General features: G+C 50.2%; 1 protein-coding gene across 1 annotated transcript in view; it reads right to left on the bottom strand.

Annotated features, from left to right (window-relative positions):
• Positions 1–8,544: 8,544 nt before the first annotated feature.
• The window catches only part of TACC3 (transforming acidic coiled-coil containing protein 3), a 94,118-nt gene continuing 80,679 nt past the window's right edge, over positions 8,545–21,983 (bottom strand). The window contains exons 14-16 of the mRNA XM_075346805.1: positions 21,808–21,914; positions 15,292–15,412; positions 8,545–8,691 (exon numbers count right to left, since the gene is read on the bottom strand). Coding sequence (XP_075202920.1) covers positions 8,626–8,691; positions 15,292–15,412; positions 21,808–21,914 — 294 coding nt within the window. The 3' untranslated portion in view covers positions 8,545–8,625. The remainder of the gene's footprint in view (positions 8,692–15,291; positions 15,413–21,807; positions 21,915–21,983) is intronic.

Genomic DNA, 21,983 nt, shown 5'->3' with positions numbered 1-21,983 from the left:
ACATACAAAATTTTCCCCAAACCCCTCCATAAGCCCACCTCCTTTAGGAAGCATGAACGTAGCCTTTCTAAAGCAAAATATCTACTTCAAGTTAATTTTAACCCCTTGACAACCACCATATTCACATACAGGTGTATGGAGTGGGTTCAACAGCTGAGCCTGCACCATATAGAGCAAGTGCCAGCTGCAGAATACAGCCAACACCTGCTTCTGACAGCGACCATTTAATTTATTTTTTTTTTTGTTGCAGTCATCTTTTTGCTCATGAGCTTCATAAAAAGAATTTGTTTTACTGTATACTGCAGTAGTATAGTTTTGCAATATATGGTGAAGAAAAAAAAAAGCCCTCATTGCAAAACAAGCCCAAGGGTGAAACAGTTAAACATTTTCCCTGTTTTGTTTGAATTGCAGCTTTATACAAAGATTCTAAGTACTTTGGAGACATCTAGTGGTGGAAGTCAGAATAGCAGGAAACATTAGGAATAGTTATTTGAGACAATTCAAATTCAGAAGATTTGTGAATAAAAAAAATAAATATATACAAGTTGCATTTATCTGGATAAGGTTGTTATAGCAGCAAGTCATGGACTTCGGCAAGTTCCTTGGTCCTTTCTTCACAACAATGCAGTCCACAGAGGCCAAAAATCGCATACCAAAAAACAGGCTATGGTTGGAAACATCTATGCGAGTAAAATCGGTCCGACTGGGCTGAAAAAACCTCGGCTGATTTTAGTTCACGTTAGGTGCGAGTGCAACGCAAGTGCGATGCTATTTCTGAATAAATTAATGATTTGGCTAGCGTGTGTAATGCATGCGTGCTCCTTTTTTTCCTCAGCAGCTGTCATCTGCCATTGAGCTCTGCTACATGGCCGCTGACAGCAGACACAGAGCCATGTAGCAGAGCTGAATAGCCGCTGACAGCAGACACAGACAGAGCCGCACGATCAGAATGAAGTCTGATGAACGTCACCCGACTTCATTGTCATCCCGCGGCTCTGTCTGTGTGGCATGCTCTGATTTCGGTCACCGGTGAAGATCTCACCGGTGACCGCAAATCCCCTTAGTGACCGCAGTGAGCCGCGCTATCAGCGGTACAGTCACTGAGGTCACCCGCGGCCACAGCAGAAGTCCTCCCGCTGAGATCTGTGGCCGCGGGTGACCTGAGTGACGTCATCGCTGATAGCACGACTCACTTCAGTCGCTGCGGGGAGCTCACAGAGAGCGGTCGTGCTCTGTTACCGCTCTGTCAGCTTCTGATGTAGCAGAGCTGACAGCGTAGAGGGACCTCTGTGGATTAAGTCGGACAAGGATGGGTTTTTTTGGGTATTTAATAAAGTGGTGAACGAGGGTCTTTGTTATTGTTTATTATTTCAAATAAAGGATTTTTTCACTGTGTTTATTAACTGTAATTTACAGGTTAATCATTGGGGGGGGGGGGGGTCTCAGACGCCTGCAATGATTAATCTAGGATTTAGTGGCAGCTATGGGCTGCCATTAACGCATTACCCCAATTTGCCAACGCACCAGGGCAAATCGGGAAGAGCCGGGTACAGTCCCAGAACTGTCGCATATAATGTATGCGGCAATTCTGGGCAGCTGTTGGCTGATATTGTTAGGCTGGGGGGCTCCCCATAACGTGGAGCTCCCCATCCTGAGAATACCAGCCTTCAGCCGTATGGCTTTATCTGGCTGGTATTAAAAAAGAGAATTTTGTTTACTTACCGTAAATTCTTTTCCTTATAGTTCCGTATTGGGAGACCCAGACATTGGTGTATAGCTTCTGCCTCCGGAGGACACACAAAGTATTACACTAAAAAGTGTAGCTCCTCCCTCTGAGCCTATACACCCCCTGGAGAACCAGATCTAGCCAGGTTAGTGCAAAAGCTGAATTAGAATAGCCACCCACAAGTAAAAACAGAGCAAGAACCGGAACAACCGGAGACTCTGTCCACGAACAACAGCCGGTGATAACACGCGGAACAAGAAACTGCCAACAGGCAACAGGGAGGGTGCTGGGTCTCCCAATACGGAACTATAAGAAAAAGAATTTACGGTAAGTAAACAAAATTCTCTTTTTCTTTATCGTTCCTATGGGAGACCCAGACATTGGGACGTCTCAAAGCAGTCCATGGGTGGGAATAAACAGAAAAACTGAGAAGTAGGCAGAGCCTAACTTTACAAATGGGCGACAGCCGCCTGAAGGATGCGTCTGCCCAAGCTCGCATCTGCCGAAGCATGAGCATGCACTTTGTAGTGCTTTGAAAAGGTATGCAGGCTAGTCCAAGTGGCAGCCTGACAGACTTGCTGAGCCGTAGCCTGGTGCCTGAAAGCCCAAGAGGCACAGCTCTGGTCGAGTGTGCCTTGATTCCCGGCGGGGGAGGCACCTGAGAACACTGGTAGGCATCGGAAATGGTCGACCTAAATCCAACGAGCTAAGGTCGGCTTAGAAGTAGAGAGGCCCTTACGCCGACCTGTGGTTAGCACAAAAAGAGGTGCACCGCCTAAGAGCAGCGGTGCGAGACACATAGATCCGGAGCGCCCGCACCAGATCCAGAGTATGCAACGCTTTTTCAAAGTGATGAACAGGAGCCGGACAAAAGGAAGGCAGGGAAATGTCCTGGTTAAGGTGGAAAGGAGAAACCACCTTAGGGAGAAAGTCCGGAGTCGGTCGGAGAACCACCTTGTCTTGATGAAAAACCAAAAAAGGTGACTCTGAAGAGAGCGCAGCCAAATCAGAGACTCTCCTGAGGGAAGTTATGGCCACTAGAAAGACCACTTTCTGTGAAAGACGAAACAAAGAAACCTCCCTAAGAGGCTCAAAGGGGGGTTTCTGCAAGGCCGTGAGGACCAAATTGGAGGTCCCAGGGATCCAAGGGCCGCCGGTAAGGCGGAATGATGAGACGCGCCCTGCATGAAGGTGCGCACTTGAGCCAGCCGGGCGATACGTCACTGGAACAGTACTGACAGAGCCGAGACTTGTCCCTTGAGGGAATTGAGGGATAGTCCTAGCTGCAGACCGGACTGTAGAAAGGACAGAAGGGTCGGCAAGGAAAAAGGCCAAGGAGCATGGCTGGAAGAGCGACACCAGGACAGGAAAATTCTCCAAGTCCTGTGATAGATTTTGGCCGAGGAAGACTTCCGAGCTCGAGTCATAGTGGAAATGACTTCAGGGGAGATACCAGAAGCCGTCAGGATCCAGGACTCAAGAGCCACGCCGTCAATCTGAGAGCCGCAGAATTCTGGCGGAAAAACGGACCTTGTGAGAGAAGGTCTGGACGGTCCGGAAGATGCCACGGCACCTCTACGGACAGATGGAGCAGGTCTGGGTACCAAGCTCGCCTGGGCCAGTCCGGAGCAATGAGGATGACCCGACGGCCCTCCATTCTGATCTTGCGCAGAACTCTGGGCAAGAGAGCTAGAGGGGGAAACACGTAGGACAGACGAAACTGGGACCAGTCTTGAACCAGAGCGTCCGCTGCAAAGGCCTGAGGATCGTGGGAGCGAGCCACGTAAACCGGAACCTTGTTGCTGTGACGGGATGCCATTAGGTCCACTTCCGGAGTGCCCCACTTGCGGCAGATTGACTGAAACACTGCCGGATGCAGGGACCACTCGCCGCTGTCCACGGTTTGACGGCTGATATAATCTGCTTCCCAGTTTTCCACGCCTGGGATGTGGACTGTGGATATGGTGGACTTTGAGTCCTCCGCCCATTGAAGAATGCGTTGAACCTCCAACATTGCCAGGCGGCTGCATGTCCCGCCTTGGTGATTGATGTAGGCAACCGCTGTCGCGTTGTCTGACTGGACTCGGATGTGCCTGCCCGCCAACAGGTGGTGAAAGGCTAGGAGAGCTAGAAGCACAGCTCTGGTTTCCAGCACATTGATCGAGATGGCTGACTGACAGAGTCCAAGTGCCCTGCGCTCGGTGGTGGAGACATACCGCTCCCCAGCCGGATAGACTGGCATCCGTGGTGAAGATCACCCAGGACGGGGCCAGGAAGGAGCGCCCCTGAGACAGAGAGAGGGGCCGAAGCCATCACTGAAGAGAGCTCCTGGTCTGTGGCGACAGAGCCATTAGCCTGTGCAAGGAGGAAGTCCGCTTGTCCCAACAGCGGAGAATGTCCAGCTGCAGAGGACGCAGATGGAACTGGGCAAAGGGAACAGCCTCCATTGACGCCACCATCTGACCCAGCACCTGCATCAGGTGCCTGATTGAATGACAGTGGGGCCTCAGCAGAGAGCGCACCGCCAGTTGGAGGGACTGCTGTTTGACTAAGGGCAGCTTCACAAGTGCCGGCAGAGTCTCGAACTGCATCCCTAGGTACGTGAGCCTCTGGGTCGGAGTCAGAGTGGATTTGGGGAGATTGACAAGCCACCCGAATTGGGCTACAGTGGCGAGAGTGAGCGAGACACTCCGCTGACAGTCTGCGCTGGATGAAGCCTTGACTAGAAGGTCCTCCAGGTAAGGAATCACTGCCAACCCCTGGAGGTGCAGAACCGCAACCACTGCTGCCATGACCTTGGTGAATACTCGAGGGGCCGTGGCCAACCCGAAGGGGAGAGCCACGAATTGGAAATGTTCCTCTCCGATTGCAAAACTTAGCCAACGCTGGTGTGAAACTGCAATTGGCACATGCAGATAGGCATCTCTGATGTCGATGGATGCCAGGAAATCCCCTTGGGTCATTGAGGCAATGACTGATCGCAGAGACTCCATGCGAAAATGCCACACCTGAACATGCTTGTTGAGAAGCTTGAGATCCAGGATGAACCGGAAGGAACCGTCCTTTTTGGGGACTAGGAAGAGATTTGAGTAGAAACCTCTGAACAGTTCCCGGGCGGGAACCGGTACAATTACTCCGTTGGCCTGCAAGGATGCCACGGCCTGAGAGAAGGCGGCGGCCTTGGAGCAGGGGGGAGTTGACAGAAAAAAATCTGTTTGGCGGGCTGGAAGAGAACTCTATCCTGTAGCCGTGGGAGATGATATCCCGCACCCACTGATCGGAGACGTGTTGAAACCACACGTCGCCAAAGTGGGAGAGCCTGCCACCGACTAAGGACGTTGCTGGCGCGGACAGATAGTCAAGAGGAGGCTGCCTTAGTGGCAGCAGCTCCTGCGGTCTTCTGTGGACGCGCTTTTGGGCGCCAGTTGGATTTCTGGTCCTTGGCTGAGTTAGTGGACGAGGCCGAGGGCTTAGAGGACGACCAGTTGGAGGAACGAAAGGAACGAAACCTCGACTGGTTCCTACCCTGGACAGGTTTCCTGGTTTTGGTTTGTGGCATGGAAGTACTCTTCCCGCCAGTAGCTTCCTTAATAATTTCATCCAGTTGTTCACCAAATAGCCTGGACCCAGCAAAAGGGAGCCCAGCAAGGTACTTCTTTGAAGAAGCATCTGCCTTCCACTCTCAAAGCCACAAGATCCTGCGGATAGCGAGGGAATTAGCCGAAGCCACCGCAGTGCGGTGAGAAGCCTCCAGCATGGCAGACATGGCATAGGATGAAAAAGCTGAAGCTTGGAAAGTTAAGGCAACCATTTCGGGCATAGATTCCCTGGTGAGGGAATGCATCTCTAGAGAAGCAGAGATGGCTTTGAGAGCCCACACTGCTGCAAAAGATGGGGAGAACGAGGCCCCTGCCGCCTCATATACAGATTTGGCCAGAAGGTGAATCTGGCGGTCAGTGGGATCCTTAAGAGAGGTGCCATCAGCCACTGATACAACGGTCCGGGCTGATCGCCTAGACACCGGAGGGTCTACCTTTGGTGAATGAGCCCACTCCTTGACCACCTCAGGTGGAAAGGGAAAACGGTCATCAGAAAGACGCTTCGGGAAGCGTTTGTCAGGACAGGCCCTAGGCTTGGTCACAGCGGCCTGAAAACTGGAGTGGTTAAAGAACACACTCCTTGCTCTCTTAAGCAAGGTAAACTGGTGCTTTTCTGCCAGAGAGGGTTGCTCCTGATACTGGCAGATTGAGGTCCAGTACAGAATTAATGGACGCAATCAAATCACTAACATCTGAGTCACTTTCGGACAGATCAATGGGGCACATGGAGGTAGCCTCCGAGCCCCCAGTAAAGGCATCCTCCTCGTCCGGCGAGTCAGCTTCTGAAACAGAGCCGCGGGACGAGGAAGGAGAGGGGGCCCTGCGTCTCCTTTTAGGAGGACGGGGTCTGGGACCAGATGATGAATCCTCTGTGAGCTCCGCTGAGAGAGCCCTAGCAGCAGAGGCACCCTGTGAAGGGGGCTGATGCATGTTCAGCAAAGTCCGGGACAGCTGTCCCATGGAGTCGGCAAAAGACTGGGAGATTGACCTAGAGAAGGATTCTACCCAAGCCGGGGGTTCAGCCACAGGAGCCGGAGCAGCCGGAGAGACCACTGGGGGGGGGGGGGGGCGATTCCAGGCTGAGGCATTGTCAGGTTAGAGCAGGCATCACAATGTGGATATGTGCTCGGTTCAGGCAGCACGAGCTTACATGCAGTGCATACTGAATACAGCTTTGGAGCCTTGCTCCTCGTGTGAGACCTGCTGCTGAAGTGGGGGCTCTGCCAGAGTGACCCCCAGAGAGTATATACAGAGGCGCACAACCAGAGGTTGTGGCTTACCAGACCGCTGGAGCGGTGTTGTGTGCCCTCCAGATCCCGAAGCCCGGACCCCCAAGCACCTCAGCAGGGATGCTGCAGCCAGTGCTGATTGCAGAGAAAACGCTGATAAAATGGCGCCAGAGCGAGGAGAGGGGGCGGGGCCAACCCTTAGAGCGGGATCTGGAGGGCCAAAGAGACTTACAGGGGAGGAGACATGTACTCAGTGAGGAGTGTCTCTCCCCTATGCAGAACGGCCGCTGGGCGGAGCCACAGTGTCCCTCTGCATGAATGACATTTTACTGCACAGCATAGATACGCCCACCAGCGGCTGTGATTGGTTGCAGTGAGACAGCTGTCACTTAGCGTGGGGGCGTGTCTGACTGCAACCCATCATAGGTGCCGGTGGGCAGATAAAGCAGGGAATACGAGATTGTTTAATGAGCGGCCGGCTTTTTCAAAAGCAGGAGAAGCCGCCAGCAGTGTGAATACCGCGCAGCGCCGCGCCGGTGATCGGTGAGTATGAGAGGGGGAGGGGGAGGGGAGGGGGAAATAGACCGACATGGACAGAGAGAGAGGGACAGAGATGGTGACCGACCGACAGAGAGAATAGAGACAGAGGGAGAGAATAGAGACCGAGAGGGAGAGACCGACTGACAGAGATAGACATTGTGAGACACTCGTTTCCAGTGTTTTAGGAAACATGCGAGAAATGTATTTAGAAAATCGCATGTCACTAGGATGGTGCGAGTGCCGTCCCGTGCCATCCGATTTTTTACATGCTCCCATAGACTTGCATTGGAGATACTCGCAGTAGAAACTCGCAAAAAAGCAGCATGCTTCGATTTTTTCTCAGTCCAATTTGGACTGCGGAAGGAAAGAGGGGAGAAAAAAAAAAAAAAAGCTGCGCCCTTTTTTCTCCTCACATACCTCATCGGTCCACAAGTCTTGTTTCCAAAATGCATCAAGCTTGTTAAGATCTTTTGCAGACTTCAGATGCTGAATTTTAGGGTGAGGACGCAGGAGAGGATTTCTTCTGATGACTCTTCCATGAAGGCCATATTTGTGCAGGTGTCTGAACAGTAGGACAATGTGTACCACAATTCCAGAGTCTGCTAAATCTTCCTGAAGGTCTTTTGCAGTCAATCAGGGGTTCTGATTTGCCTCTAACAAATCTATGAGCAGCTCACAGAAATTTTGCTTGGTCTTCCAGACCTTACCTTGACATCTATTGTTCCAGAGAGATGCCATTTATTAATTACATGTCGAACTGAGGAATGGACAACTTGGAAATGCTTTGCTATCTTCTTGTAGCCTTTTCCTGCTTTGTGGGCCTCCACCATTTTCAGAGTGCTAGGCAGCTGCTTAGAAGAACCCATGGCTGCTGATTTTTGGCACAAGGTTAGAGGAGGCTGGGTTTTTATAAAGCTGTAAAATTTGCATCAACTGGTCTTTCCCAACAATGATGGTGAACAACCCATAACCCTAACAGGATAATTAAGGTCTGAAACCTTAGATAATTTTGACCGAGCACACTAATCTCCAAGGGTGCTTAAACTATTGCACCAGCACATTTCCTTTTTTGTAATTTTTCTAATGTAAAAGATTAATTTTTTTTACCTAAAAAATACAAAGGAAATGTGTCATCTTTAACTTTATGCCTTTTAGAGATTTAATCTTCAACTTGCTTAAATGCTTACAACAGTTCATTTTGACCAGGGGTGCCAAAACGTTTGCATGGCACTATACATTTTATCAGTAACACTAGTGAGGAGTCGTCCACAAGCCGAGCGAGTGTTGGGGAGTCCTCAGCTTTCTGTGGACAGACGCCACTAAGTAGATACTTCTGAACAAGTTTGCTCCGGGTGCAGACCGGCTCCTCCCGGTATCGGCTGTGGGCACCATTTGGGCGCTTATGATGTAAGGACGTCAGTCAATGTGAATCACAAACTTTAAAAAGGAATAATTTAAAGTCCTATTTATTAGCAAATAAACATATAAAGAGACAAACAGTGACAATTAAAAATATACAAAGTGCTGCACATCAGATCTTCTCCATTTTTAAGATCAGGTCATCGCAGATTTTCGTCAGTTCATCATTTTCTTTTGTCTGAAATTAAAAGGAATAAATAGAATTGGGTAATAAAACAGAAAATATAATAAATGGTTATTTTGTATATAAACAGCAGTCATTCTACAGAGCTGTGGGAGCCACAGAAGGCTGGATCTAGACGTCTGACCCTCACGGTCAGAGTATGGAGCACGGCTTCAGGTCTGACCGCACCAACCTCATACATGATCAAGAGCCTGGAGCTCAGTTCAGGAGACCCAAGGTCCATATTCTGGCCTGGAAGATGTCTGCAACTCCCAGTCCAAGAACTGGGATTCCTAACCCAAGAGCAGCAGCCTCATTCAATACATGTCCATGAGACTACTGATCTCTGGAAGGAGACCCAAGGTCTATATTGCGGCCTAGAAGACGTCTGCAACTCCCAGTCCAAGAACTGGGATTCCTAACCCAAGAGCAGCAGCCTCATTCAATACATGTCCATGAGACTACTGATCTCTGGAAGGAGACCCAAGGTCTATATTGCGGCCTAGAAGACGTCTGCAACTCCCAGTCCAAGAACTGGGATTCCTAACCCAAGAGCAGCAGCCTCATTCAATACATGTCCATGAGACTACTGATCTCTGGAAGGAGACCCAAGGTCTATATTGCGGCCTAGAAGACGTCTGCAACTCCCAATTCAAGAACTGGGATTCCTAACCCAAGAGCAGCAGCCTCATTCATACATATCCATGAGACTACTGATCTCAGGAAGGAGACCCAAGGTCCTTATTCTGGCCTGGAAGAAGTCTGCAACTCCCAGTCCGAGAACTGGGGATTCCTAACCCGAGAGCAGCAGCCTCATTCATACAAGTTCATGAGACTACTGAGCTCAGGAAGGAAACCCAAGGTCTGTACTCTATTCAGGCGCTTGAATATCGGTCGAATTTGGACTTCTCTCCAACCAGCAATGAAGGTGGAGATCATCCAATGAAAACTGGTGTCCATAGTGCTCAGCCACGTGTAGGATATGGCCACATTGTGCATTGGAGGTGATGTACTATAGAGAGCAGTCAGCGGCCCACCCTCCGAGATGGCTGGAGAGGTCCAGCATATGTAGGATACCACCTCCTTCATTTGCTGCACGTAAGAAATAGCCGAAACGTATTGAGGACCTGGTCATTCTGACGGGGATTGAACAGGGAACGTGCAGACCTGGCTAATTGTAAGGAGGAGATTGTAGACCATACGGACCACTGCACTCATGAACATCCGCATAGGTCTCATTGATCCTAGTGCATTCTGCCTGATCAGTATGGAGGCGATAGAGAGTCTCATCAGGGGGCCCTATAGGGTCCGACTACAAACATTTATTGGGGGGTGGGGGGGGTCCTCATAAGAGTCTAAAAATAATGGGGCAGATTTACTAACCTCACCTATATACTGACAGTGCAAACTACACAGTCTAACCTATTGGAAGTCTCTGAAAATGCACACAGTTTATCAGTACTGTATAAAGATGAACCAAATCTATCTTTACACCGCCTCCTTGTCATCTGACTGTGCCAAATGGCACAATTTAACAAATTTAAGCCAAAACCTCTTGGTCTATGTCACAATATTTTAAAATAAAGACGCAAACAAGTGTTTTAACCCTTTAGTGACGGAGCTAATTTTCACCTTAATGACCAGACCAAATTTTGCAATTCTGACCAGTGTCACTTCATGAGGTTATAACTCTGGAACGCTTCAACGGATCCCGGTGATTCTGAGATTGTTTTTTCGTCACATATTGGACTTCATGTTAGTACCAAATTTAGGACAATATTTTTTGTGTTTATTTATGAAAAAAATTGAATATTGGCAAAAATTTTGAAAATTTAGCAATTTTCAACTTTTGAATTTTTATACCGTTAAACCAGAGATTTCTGTGACACAAAATAGTTAATAAATAACATTTCCCACATGTCTACTTTACATCAGCACAATTTTGGAAACAAAATTTTTTTTTGTTAGGAAGTTAGAGGGGTTCAAAGTTTATCAGCAATTTCTCATTTTTACATCAAAATTTACAAAACCAGTTTTTTAGGGACCACATCACATTTGAAGTGACTTCAATAGGCCTAGATGACAGAAAATACCCAAAAGTGACACCATTCTAAAAACTGCACCCCCCAAAGTACTCAAAACCACATTCAAGAAGTTTATTAACCCTTCAGGTGCTTCACATGAACAATAGCAATGTGGAATGAAAAAAAGCAAAAATTAAATTTTACCTAAAAATGTTGCTCTAACCCAAATTTATTCACTTTTAGAAGAAATAACAACAAAATGGACCTCAAAACTTGTTCCCCACTTTCTTATGAGCGCGCCGATACCCCACATGTGGTCAGAAACCTCTGTTTGGACAAATGGGAGGGCTCGGAACAGAAGGAGCAATATTTGAATTTTGGAAAGCAAATTTGGCTGAAATAGATTGCGGGCACCATGTTGCATTTACAGGTCCGCTAAGGTACCTAAACAGAAGAAATCCCTCACAAGTGACACCATTTTGGAAACTAGACCCCACAAGGCTTCTATCTAGGGGTATAGTGAGCATTTTAGATCCACAGGTACTTCACAGATTTTGTTAACGTTACGTTGTCATATTGAAAATTTTAATAATTTTCTCAAAAATGTTGCTTTAGCATCAATTTTCTCACTTTTTCAAGAGGTAATTCCAAAAATTTGACCTCAAGGTTTGTTAACCACTTTTTTATGAGCGCGGTGATACCTCACATGTGGTCTGAAACCTTTGTTTGGACAAATGGGAGGGCTTGGAACGAAAGGAGCAATATTTGAATTTTAGAAAGGAAATTTGGCTGAAAAAGATTGCGGGCACCATGTCACATTTGGAGGTCCCCTAAGGTACCTAAACAGCAGAAACCCCGCACAAGTGGCCCCATTTTGGAAACTAGGCCCCTCAAGGAATTTATCTAGATGTTTGGTGAGTACCCTGAACCCTCAGGTGCTTCACAGAATTTTATAACGTTGAGCCATGAAAAAAAAAAAATAAAATTTTACCACAAAATTGTTATTTCAACCAGGTAGCTTTTTTTTTTTACAAGAGTAAAAGGAAAAAATTCAGCATAACATTTATTGTGCAATTTCTCCTGAGTTTGGCGATACCTTATATGTGGTGGAAATCAACTGTTTGGGCGCATGGCAGGGCTCGGAAGGGAAGGAGTGCCATTTGACTGCAAAATTGGCTGGAATCAATAGCGGACGCCAGGTTGCATTTGGAGAGCCCCTGAGGTGCCTAAACAGTGGCGGTCCCCCACAAGTGACTTCATTCTGGAAACAAGACACCTCAAGGCTTTTATCAAGGTGTATAGTGAGCAGTTTGAATCCACGAGTACTTCACAGAATTTGATAAGCTTAGGTTGCCATATTGAAAATTTTCATTTTTTTCACAAAACTGTTGCTTTAGCATCAAATTTCTCACTTTTTCAAGAGACAACAACAAACCGTGGACCCCACAGGTTGTTATCCAATGTCTTATGAGCACAGGGATACCCCACATGTGGCCAAAAACCTCTGTTTGGATAAATGGGAGGGCTTGGAATGGAAGGAGCACCATTTGAATTCTGGAAAAGTTGAAATAAATTGCGCGCACCATGTCACATTAGCAGGGCCCCTTGGGTACCTATACATCAGAAAACCCCCACAAGTGACCCCATTTTGGAAACTGGATTTTATTCAGGAGTATAGTAAGCATTTTGAATCCACAGGTACTTCACAAAAATGTTGCTGTAGCAACAAATGTCTCACTGTTAGGCTCTGTGGCCATGATCCAGCGACACGGCATCTAGTACACAGTGTCAGCCTCCTGCAGAGATGTGAGTGTTGTCCACGGGAGAACGCAGCTGCCCAAGCCCACGATTTGGGTTCAGGCCGCTGTGGAGCTCTATGCTACCTGCAGAGAACACTCATCTCCGCAGCATAAATTGACATGCTGAGGCTCGGGAAGCTGCGCCACAGGTCGGTTTATGCTGCAGAGAAAAGAAGCACATTGGGCATGGGATTTCTAAAAATCCTTCCACTGTGCTTCTACTGCACAACGCAGCATTATGGACACAGGGAAAACACTCTGCGCCCAAAACGCTGCAAACCCTGATTGTGGGCACACAGCGTAAAATGCTACAATGGATGAATGGATAGATGTCAAACAAATATAACGTCCCATTCCCCTGCATATTCTAAGCTGGCGCCCTTTAGTGCCTTTCATGTGGCACTAAAGGGTGCCTAGCCTTGTATTTAGCCCCCCAAAAAATTAATAATTAAAATATACGACGTGGGGTCCCCCCTATTTTTGATAGCCAGCTAGGGTAAAGCAGACAGCTGTAGCCTGCAAACCACAGCTGACAGCTTCACCTTGGCTGGTGATCAATTTGGAGGGCTCCCCAGGCGTTTTTTTAAAAAAAAAAAAACGTGGGGTCCCCCCCAAATTAGATCACCAGCCAAGGTGAAGCGGACAGCTGGGGTCTGGTATTCTCAGGGTGGGAAGAGCCATGGTTATTGGACTCTTCCCAGCCTAAAAATAGCAGGCCGCAGCCGCCCCAGAAGTGGCGCATCCATTAGATGCGCCAATCCTGGCGCTTCGCCCCAGCTCATCCCGCGCCCTGGTGCGGTGGCAGACGGGGTAATATATGGGGTTGATACCAGCTGTAATGTCACCTGGCATCAAGCCCTGGGGTTAGTGATGTCACGGCATCTGAACAGATACCCGACATCACTAACCCAGTCAGTAATAGAAAAAAAAAAAGACAAAAAAAAAATTTATTTGAAAAAACACTCCCCGAAACATTCCTCTTTTACCAATTTATTGAAAATAAATAAATTCCGGTCGCTGTAATCCATTTTGGAGGTCCCGCGCCGACTCTGGATCTTCTAGAATATGGGGGGCACGTTCAGGGAACGTATCCCCCATTTTCTGGAAGAGCAAGCTCTCCATGAGCAGTGTGGGTGCAGTAATCTGAGAATACTGCACTCACACTGCCCCGGTCCAACCTAGGGCAGAGTGACCTGCAGTAACCTCATTCCAGAATATGAGGGGCACGCTCACAGAACGTACCCCCCATTTTCTGGAACAGCAGCCTCTCCATGTGAGGAGTGTGGCTGCAGATCACTGCACTCACCCTCCCCCGGTCCACAGTGGAGCCTGTGCATCAGCGACGTCAGCAGGATCCCTGCTTGCAGGGATCCAGCTGACAGCCGCTGTCTGCGCATGCGCCGCCAGCATTGAAGAAGGAGGCGGCGATCGCGGGCCCGGAGCGGCAGACAGGTAACGTATAACCGGGGGCTGGGGGGGGGGGGGGGTGACCTAGTGGGACTTGGGGACACCTTTCTGCCGCATGTGACGTGTCACATGCGGCAGAAAGAGCAGAATGAAGGCGGCCGCGCGCTGTGCGCCGCCATCTTCCACGCTCCGGAGGGGGGAGGGGGGTGGTGGCTCTGGAGAACCGGAGGGGGCTCCGGTGGACCGGAGGAGGGGTCAGGGGGAGGACATTTCCCTCCGATCTGAAATGTTTGATCATTTCAGATCGGAGGGAAATGACTGCAGAGCCGGCGCCGGCGGCAGTTTTCTGTGCGCTTCGGCGCCATTTTGGATGTCCGGTGGGGGTAGGGGTGGGGGTGGGGGGACTCTCCGGTACCGGGGGCTTTGGGGGCACTAGGGGGTTAGATTTCTTTCTCATCTGACATGTTTGATCATGTCAGATGAAAAAGAAATCAGTTTTACCGGCCATTTCTTTTTTTTTCATGTGTTCGTCGGTATACGGTGTATACCGCCGATCACATGATCGGGGTCCAAAAAAAACACCCCGATTCATAATCTGGGGGGTCTCAGCTACCCCCGGTAGCTGAAACCCCCGAGATTTTCGGTCGCTGGGGGGCGCTACAGGGTTTTTTCGGGCCGCCGCTTTAAAGCGGCGGAACAGAATAAGTACCCTGTTTTGCCGCCGCTTTAAGTCGTACGGCCGTCGTTATGAGGTTAAAGACAAATGGTGCAAACTAGATTTGATGATTTGCACCAAATTCTTGTAGCATTTAATGGGGTGGGGTGGACATTTAAAAATAACACCTGAAGCGCAAGGTAGAGCGCAGCAGTCGTATCCATCTCCTGGAGCAAAAACTATTGCAATCGACAACACTGTATACAATAAGGAGTGGTCAGGGCACAATAAAACCTTGTCCAGGGGGACTGGATGTGTAAAAAGTAAAACCACCAGCAGCCACCTGGTTCCAGTACAGGCCACGCCAATGTTTACGCCGCCATGGGAAATGGACATTCAACTAGGCACAGGACTGCTGCGGCGGCCTGTGACTGGCTGCAGCGGTTAGGTGAGTGAACAGCGTTTTGTTAATGAAAAGAAAAACCCATCTATTGACCACTGCAGCCAACCATAGGCCCGACAGCTTTTGACCAGGGTCTTCTCCATCTCTTTAGAGTGACCTGCTCTATATTCAGGCCGGTGCGCATTACACATCCAATCTTCCGGACAAAACTTGATTTTGCGCGGACATGTCAGTGAACATAAAAACCAAGAAATAATATCACAGGCTGGTGTACCATACTAGACAAGTAGAAGCATCACAACCCCAGCGTCATTAGTGTCTCCTCACCTTCTGCTCTAGGCTGCGTTCTAGGGACTGGATCTTCATCTGCTCCTTGCGTAGTGTGGCCTGCAGAGCTGTCGCTTCTGCTTTCGCTTTGTTTCGTACCTGAGCAATTTCCTCATTAGCCCTATAAAGATGGAGACAAGGTGAAAAACTCCGATCAATCAAAGGACAGGATCAGGACTTACAACCACGAGCTTTTAGGACAAGGTCATTAAAAATTTCAAAATTGTTAAAAAAAAAATAGAAATGCCAAAGAAGGGAATTTTGTTACTTACCGTAAATTCCTTTTCTTCTAGCTCTTATTGGGAGACCCAGACGATTGGGGTATAGCTACTGCCCTCTGGAGGCCACACAAAGCACTACATTAAAAGTGCAAGGCCCCTCCCCCTCTGGCTATACCCCCCCGTGGTATCACGGGTTCTCCAGTTTTAGTGCCAAAGCAAGAAGGAGGAAGCCAATAACTGGTTTAAACAAATTAACTCCGAATAACATCGGAGAACTGAAAAACCGTTCAACATGAACAACATGTGTACCCGCAAACAACAAAAAACATCCCGAAGGACAACAGGGCGGGTGCTGGGTCTCCCAATAAGAGCTAGAAGAAAAGGAATTTACGGTAAGTAACAAAATTCCCTTCTTCTTCAGCGCTCTATTGGGAGACCCAGACGATTGGGACGTCCAAAAGCTGTCCCTGGGTGGGTAAATAAATACCTCATGTTAGAGCTGCAAAACAGCCCTCCCCTACGGGGGTGTCACTGCCGCCTGCAGGACTCTTCTACCTAAGCTGGCATCCGCCGAAGCATAGGTATGCACCTGATAATGCTTGGTGAAAGTGTGCAGACTGGACCAGGTAGCTGCCTGGCACACCTGTTGAGCCGAAGCCTGGTGACGTAATGCCCAGGACGCACCCACGGCTCTGGTTGAGTGGGCTTTTAGCCCTGAAGGAACCGGAAGCCCCGCAGAACGGTAGGCCTCTAGAATTGGTTCTTTGATCCATCGAGCCAGGGTGGCTTTAGAAGCCTGCAACCCCTTGCGCGGACCAGCGACAAGGACGAAAAGTGCATCGGCACGGCGTATGGGCGCCGTGCGGGAAATGTAGATTCTGAGTGCTCTCACCAGATCTAGCAAACGTAAGGCCTTTTCATACCGGTGAACCGGATGAGGGCAAAAAGAAGGCAAGGAAATATCCTGATTAAGATGAAAAGAGGATACGACCTTAGGGAGAAACTCCGGAATGGGGCGCAGCACAACCTTGTCCTGGTGGAACACCAGGAAGGGAGCCTTAGATGACAGAGCTGCCAGCTCAGACACTCGCCGAAGCGATGTGATTGCAACAAGAAACGCCACTTTCTGCGACAGCCGAGAAAAGGAAACCTCCTTCAGAGGCTCGAAGGGCGGCTTCTGGAGAGCAACTAGTACCCTGTTCAGATCCCATGGATCTAACGGTCGCTTGTACGGGGGCACAATATGACAGACCCCCTGCAGGAACGTGCGCACCTTAGGAAGACGTGCTAGACGCTTCTGAAAAAACACGGATAGTGCCGAAACTTGCCCTTTAAGGGAGCTGAGCGACAAGCCCTTTTCTAACCCCGATTGCAGGAAGGAAAGAAACTTGGGCAATGCAAATGGCCAGGGAGACACTCCCTGAGCAGAGCACCAGGACAAGAAAATCTTCCACGTTCTGTGGTAGATCTTAGCCGAATTCGACTTTCTAGCTTGTCTCATTGTGGCAATGACTCCCTGAGATAATCCAGCAGATGCTAGGATCCAGGACTCAATGGCCACACAGTCAGGTTCAGGGCCGCAGAATTCTGATGGAAAAACGGCCCTTGGGACAGTAAGTCTGGTCGGTCTGGCAGTGACCACGGTCGACCGATTGTGAGATGCCACAGATCCGGATACCACGACCTCCTCGGCCAGTCTGGAGCGACGAGTATGACGCGGCTGCACTCGGATCTGATCTTGCGTAGCACTCTGGGCAAGAGCGCCAGAGGCGGAAACACGTATGGGAGCTGAAACTGCGACCAATCTTGAACCAAGGCGTCTGCCGCCAGAGCTCTTTGATCGCGCGACCTCGCCATGAATGCCGGGACCTTGTTGTTGTGCCGGGATGCCATTAGGTCGACGTCCGGCACTCCCCAGCGGCGACAGATTTCCTGAAACACGTCCGGGTGGAGGGACCATTCCCCTGCGTCCATGCCCTGGCGACTGAGGAAGTCTGCTTCCCAGTTTTCTACGCCTGGGATGTGAACCGCGGATATGGTGGATGCTCTGTCCTCCACCCACATTAGAATGCGTCGGACTTCTTGGAAGGCTTGCCGACTGCGCGTCCCTCCTTGGTGGTTGATGTATGCCACCGCTGTGGAGTTGTCCGATTGGATTCGGATCTGCTTTCCTTCCAGCCACTGTTGGAAGGCCAGTAGAGCAAGATACACTGCTCTGATCTCCAGAACATTGATCTGAAGTGTGGACTCCTGCGGAGACCACGTCCCCTGAGCCCTGTGGTGGAGAAATACTGCTCCCCACCCTGACAGACTCGCATCTGTCGTGACTACTGCCCAGGATGGAGGCAGGAAGGATCTTCCCTGAGACAATGATGTGGGAAGGAGCCACCATTGTAGAGAGTCCTTGGCCGTCTGGGAAAGCGAGACTTTCCTGTCCAGGGACGTTGACTTCCCGTCCCATTGGCGGAGAATGTCCCATTGAAGTGGGCGCAGATGAAACTGCGCAAAGGGAACTGCTTCCATGGCTGCCACCATCTTCCCTAGGAAATGCATGAGGCGCCGCAAGGGATGCAACTGGCCCTGCAGGAGAGATTGCACCCCTGTCTGTAGTGACCGCTGCTTGTCCAGCGGAAGCTTCACTATCGCTGCTAGAGTATGAAACTCCATGCCAAGATACGTTAGTGACTGAGTCGGTGATAGGATCGACTTTGGAAAGTTGATGATCCATCCGAAAGACTGTAGAGTCTCCAGCGTAGCATTCAGGCTGAGTTGGCATGCCTCCTGAGAGGGAGCTTTGACCAATAAGTCGTCTAGGTAAGGGATCACCGAGTGTCCCTGAGAGTGCAAGACTGCTACCACCGCCGCCATGACCTTGGTGAAGACCCGTGGGGCTGTCGCCAGACCAAATGGAAGAGCTACGAACTGAAAATGGTCGTCTCCTATCACAAAACGTAGAAAACGTTGATGTTCTGTAGCAATTGGCACGTGGAGATAAGCATCTTTGATGTCTATTGAGGCAAGGAAGTCTCCTCTGGACATTTAGGCAATGACAGAGCGGAGGGTTTCCATCCGGAACCTCCTGGCGTGCACATGTTTGTTGAGCCGTTTTAGGTCCAGAACAGGACGGAACGAGCCGTCCTTTTTTGGAACCACAAAGAGATTGGAGTAAAACCCTTGCCCTTGTTCCTGAGGAGGGACTGGGATAACCACTCCTTCCGCTTTTAGGGAGTCCACCGCCTGCAGCAGAGCATCTGCTCGATCTGGACGTGGGGAGGTTCTGAAGAACCGAGCTGGAGGACGAGAATTGAACTCGATTCTGTACCCGCGAGACAAAATGTCCGTCACCCACCGGTCTTTGACCTGTGACATCCAAATGCCGGAAAAGCGGGAGAGCCTGCCCCCGACCGGCGATGCGGAGGGGAGGGGCTGGAAGTCATGAGGTAGTCGCTTTGGAAGCGGTACCTCCATTTGCTTTCTTGGGGCGTGTGTGAGTCCGCCACGAATCTGAGTTTCTTTGCGTCCTCTGAGTCCCTTTGGACGAGGTAAATGGTGTCTTGCCCGAACCTCGAAAGGACTGAAACCTCTGCTGCCACTTTTTCTGCTGAGGTTTGGGTGTTCTGGGTTGTGGTAAAGAGGAGTCTTTACCCTTGGACTGCTTAATGATGTCAGCCAATGGCTCGCCAAACAGTCTCTCTCTAGACAAAGGCAAACTGGTTAAACATTTTTTGGAACCAGCATCTGCTTTCCAGTCCTTTAACCACAAGGCTCTGCGCAAAACTACCGAATTGGCGGATGCCATTGAGGTGCGACTGGTAGATTCTAGGACCGCATTGATAGCGTAAGACGCAAACGCAGACATCTGCGTGGTAAGGTGCGCCACTTGCGGCACTGCTGGATGCATGATAGCATCCACTTTTGCTAAGCCAGCTGAAATAGCCTGGAGTGCCCATACGGCTGCGAATGCCGGAGCAAACGACGCGCCTATAGCTTCATAGACAGATTTTAACCAAAGGTCCATCTGTCTGTCATTGGCATCTTTAAGTGAAGCGCCATCCTCCACTGCAACTATGGATCTAGCTGCAAGTTTGGAAATCGGGGGGTCTACCTTTGGACACTGTGTCCAGCGCTTGACCACCTCAGGGGGGAAAGGGAAACGCGTATCTTTAGATCGTTTAGAGAAACGCCTTTCTGGGTGAGCGTCGTGCTTCTGGATTGATTCTCTGAAGTCAGAGTGATCCAACAAAGCACTTAATTTACGCTTGGGATAAAGGAAACGAAACTTTTCCTGCTCCGCAGCCGCCTCTTCTGCTGAAGGAGCTGGGGGAGAAATATCCAACAGCCTATTGATGGCTGAGATAAGGTCGTCTACCATGGCATCCCCATCCGGGGTATCCAGGTTGAGAGGGGTTCCAGGAGTGGATTCCTGATCACTCTCATCAGACACGTCACAGGGAGACTGATTGCGCTGAGACCCTGAGCAGTGTGATGACGTCGAGGGTCTTTCCCAGCGAGCTCGCTTAGGGTGGCTGGGGCCATCATCTGAGTCATAATCCTCGGCCTGTGAAGCCGGGGACCCCCCTGTGGGCTGGATACATTCCAAGTAAGGGGGACCTGAGGACATAGGCCTCGCCGTGCCCAGAGACTGAGCCCCATGCATAGATTGCAAGGTCTCAAGGATTTTTGCCATAGATACAGACATATTATCTGCAAAAACTGCAAAGTCCGTCCCTGTCACCGGGGCAGAACTTACAAGCGTCTCAGCCTGGGTCGCTACCTCTCCTGACTCCGGCTGGCGAAGCAGCACCGGGTCGGAGCATTGCACACAATGGGGATCATCAGAGCCTGCTGGTAGATTAGCCCCACATGCAGCACACGCAGTATACACAGCCCTTTTTGCCTTGGCCGCCTTGCGTTTTGAGGATGACATGTTGCTGCTTCCACAGAGCGATCTGGGATATGCAGCCAGAAGCGCACCTCACAGTGCAAGAAATACAATATCTATATATATGTAATCAGTACACTGACACACAGTGAGGCACTAGAGGGACCAGCACAGAAAAAACGCTTACCGCCCGCTTAAAAAGCGGGTGTGTGGTCGCCAGATAGCCCCCAGACCAGGTCTCCCAGAGCCTTGCGTCCTTCCTCCAGCCAGGCATGCATGTAATGGCTGCCGGCGTCTCTAGAGAGGAAGGGGGGCGGGCCCTGGGCGTTCCTGGCCAAGAGCGGGAAGCCTGCTTCCCTCTGTGCATAGTGTGAGGGCTGGAGCATGTAAATCAGGCTCCAGCCCTCGTCGCTGCTTGCGAACAGCGTCTCTCCCCTACCCTGAGTGACAGGGTGGGGGCGGGAACGAAACGGAGCTGCCGGCGTCCTAGGCCCAAAAAGCCGGGGACTAAAGTTATAACCGCCGCCGCCGTAAAAGCGCGGACGGCGGATCCCCGGCGCACCACAAGTCACAGCAGCGCCGCCCGGTCCAGAGGGGGTCGGCGCTGCGTTCCCATACACAAAACATCCCCCAGTAATCTGTAGGGACACTGGCTCCAACGTTGCGGTCCCCGGCGCACTACAACACCCAGCCAGCCCTGAGTGTGTCTGTGCCTGCCGGGGACACAGAGTACCTGTAAGATGCAGGGCCCTGTCCCTGATCGTACTCCTGCTCCGAATCCATCAGGTTCTAATGGGTCTGTGGATGGAGCCCGGCATCAGAGCTGAGAGGCCGGCAGGATCCCACTTCCACAGAGCCCTACCAGGGGATGTGGAAGGAAAACAGCATGTCAGGCTCCAGCCCTGTACCAGCAATAGGTACCTCAACCTTACAGCACCATCCAGGGGTGAGAAGGGAGCATGCTGGGGACACTATATGTGTCCTCTTTTCTTCCATCCGAAACAGTCAGCAGCTACTGCTGACTAAAATCTGTGGAGCTATGCATGGAATGTCTGACCTCCTTCGCACACAAAGCTAAAACTGGAGAACCCGTGATACCACGGGGGGGTATAGCCAGAGGGGGAGGGGCCTTGCACTTTTAATGTAGTGCTTTGTGTGGCCTCCAGAGGGCAGTAGCTATACCCCAATCGTCTGGGTCTCCCAATAGAGCGCTGAAGAAACATTCTTTATCCCCTTCCCTATGTGGGATGTAATACATTGAGAGCGGGATTAGGATCAGAGAACTTGTCTAACAGCAGCGAGCGGGAGGCGGCCCCCAAACCCCAAGAGCACGAGGCGGCCCCCAGACCCCAAAAGCACGAGGCGGCCCCCAGACCACAATTTATTCTGCCCCGATAGCCATGAATCTCTTACCGGTTCAGCTTCTCCTCTGCGTGGGCCTTAAGGGCCTGATAGCGCTGCTCCTCTTTCTTTATCCTTGCAAGATAATCTTCAACGCACTTCTTCAGGGCATCTTCATTCTAAAAAAAACAAAAAACAAAAAAAACACTGGAGTAAATCAGACTTATCCAAAGATGACACGTTGGTCT

The sequence above is a fragment of the Anomaloglossus baeobatrachus genome, chromosome 1 (assembly GCF_048569485.1).
Source record: "Anomaloglossus baeobatrachus isolate aAnoBae1 chromosome 1, aAnoBae1.hap1, whole genome shotgun sequence".
Taxonomy (NCBI): domain Eukaryota; kingdom Metazoa; phylum Chordata; class Amphibia; order Anura; family Aromobatidae; genus Anomaloglossus; species Anomaloglossus baeobatrachus.
The sequence above is the reverse complement of the archived record's forward strand: the minus strand, read 5'-3'. Positions and strand labels throughout refer to the sequence as shown.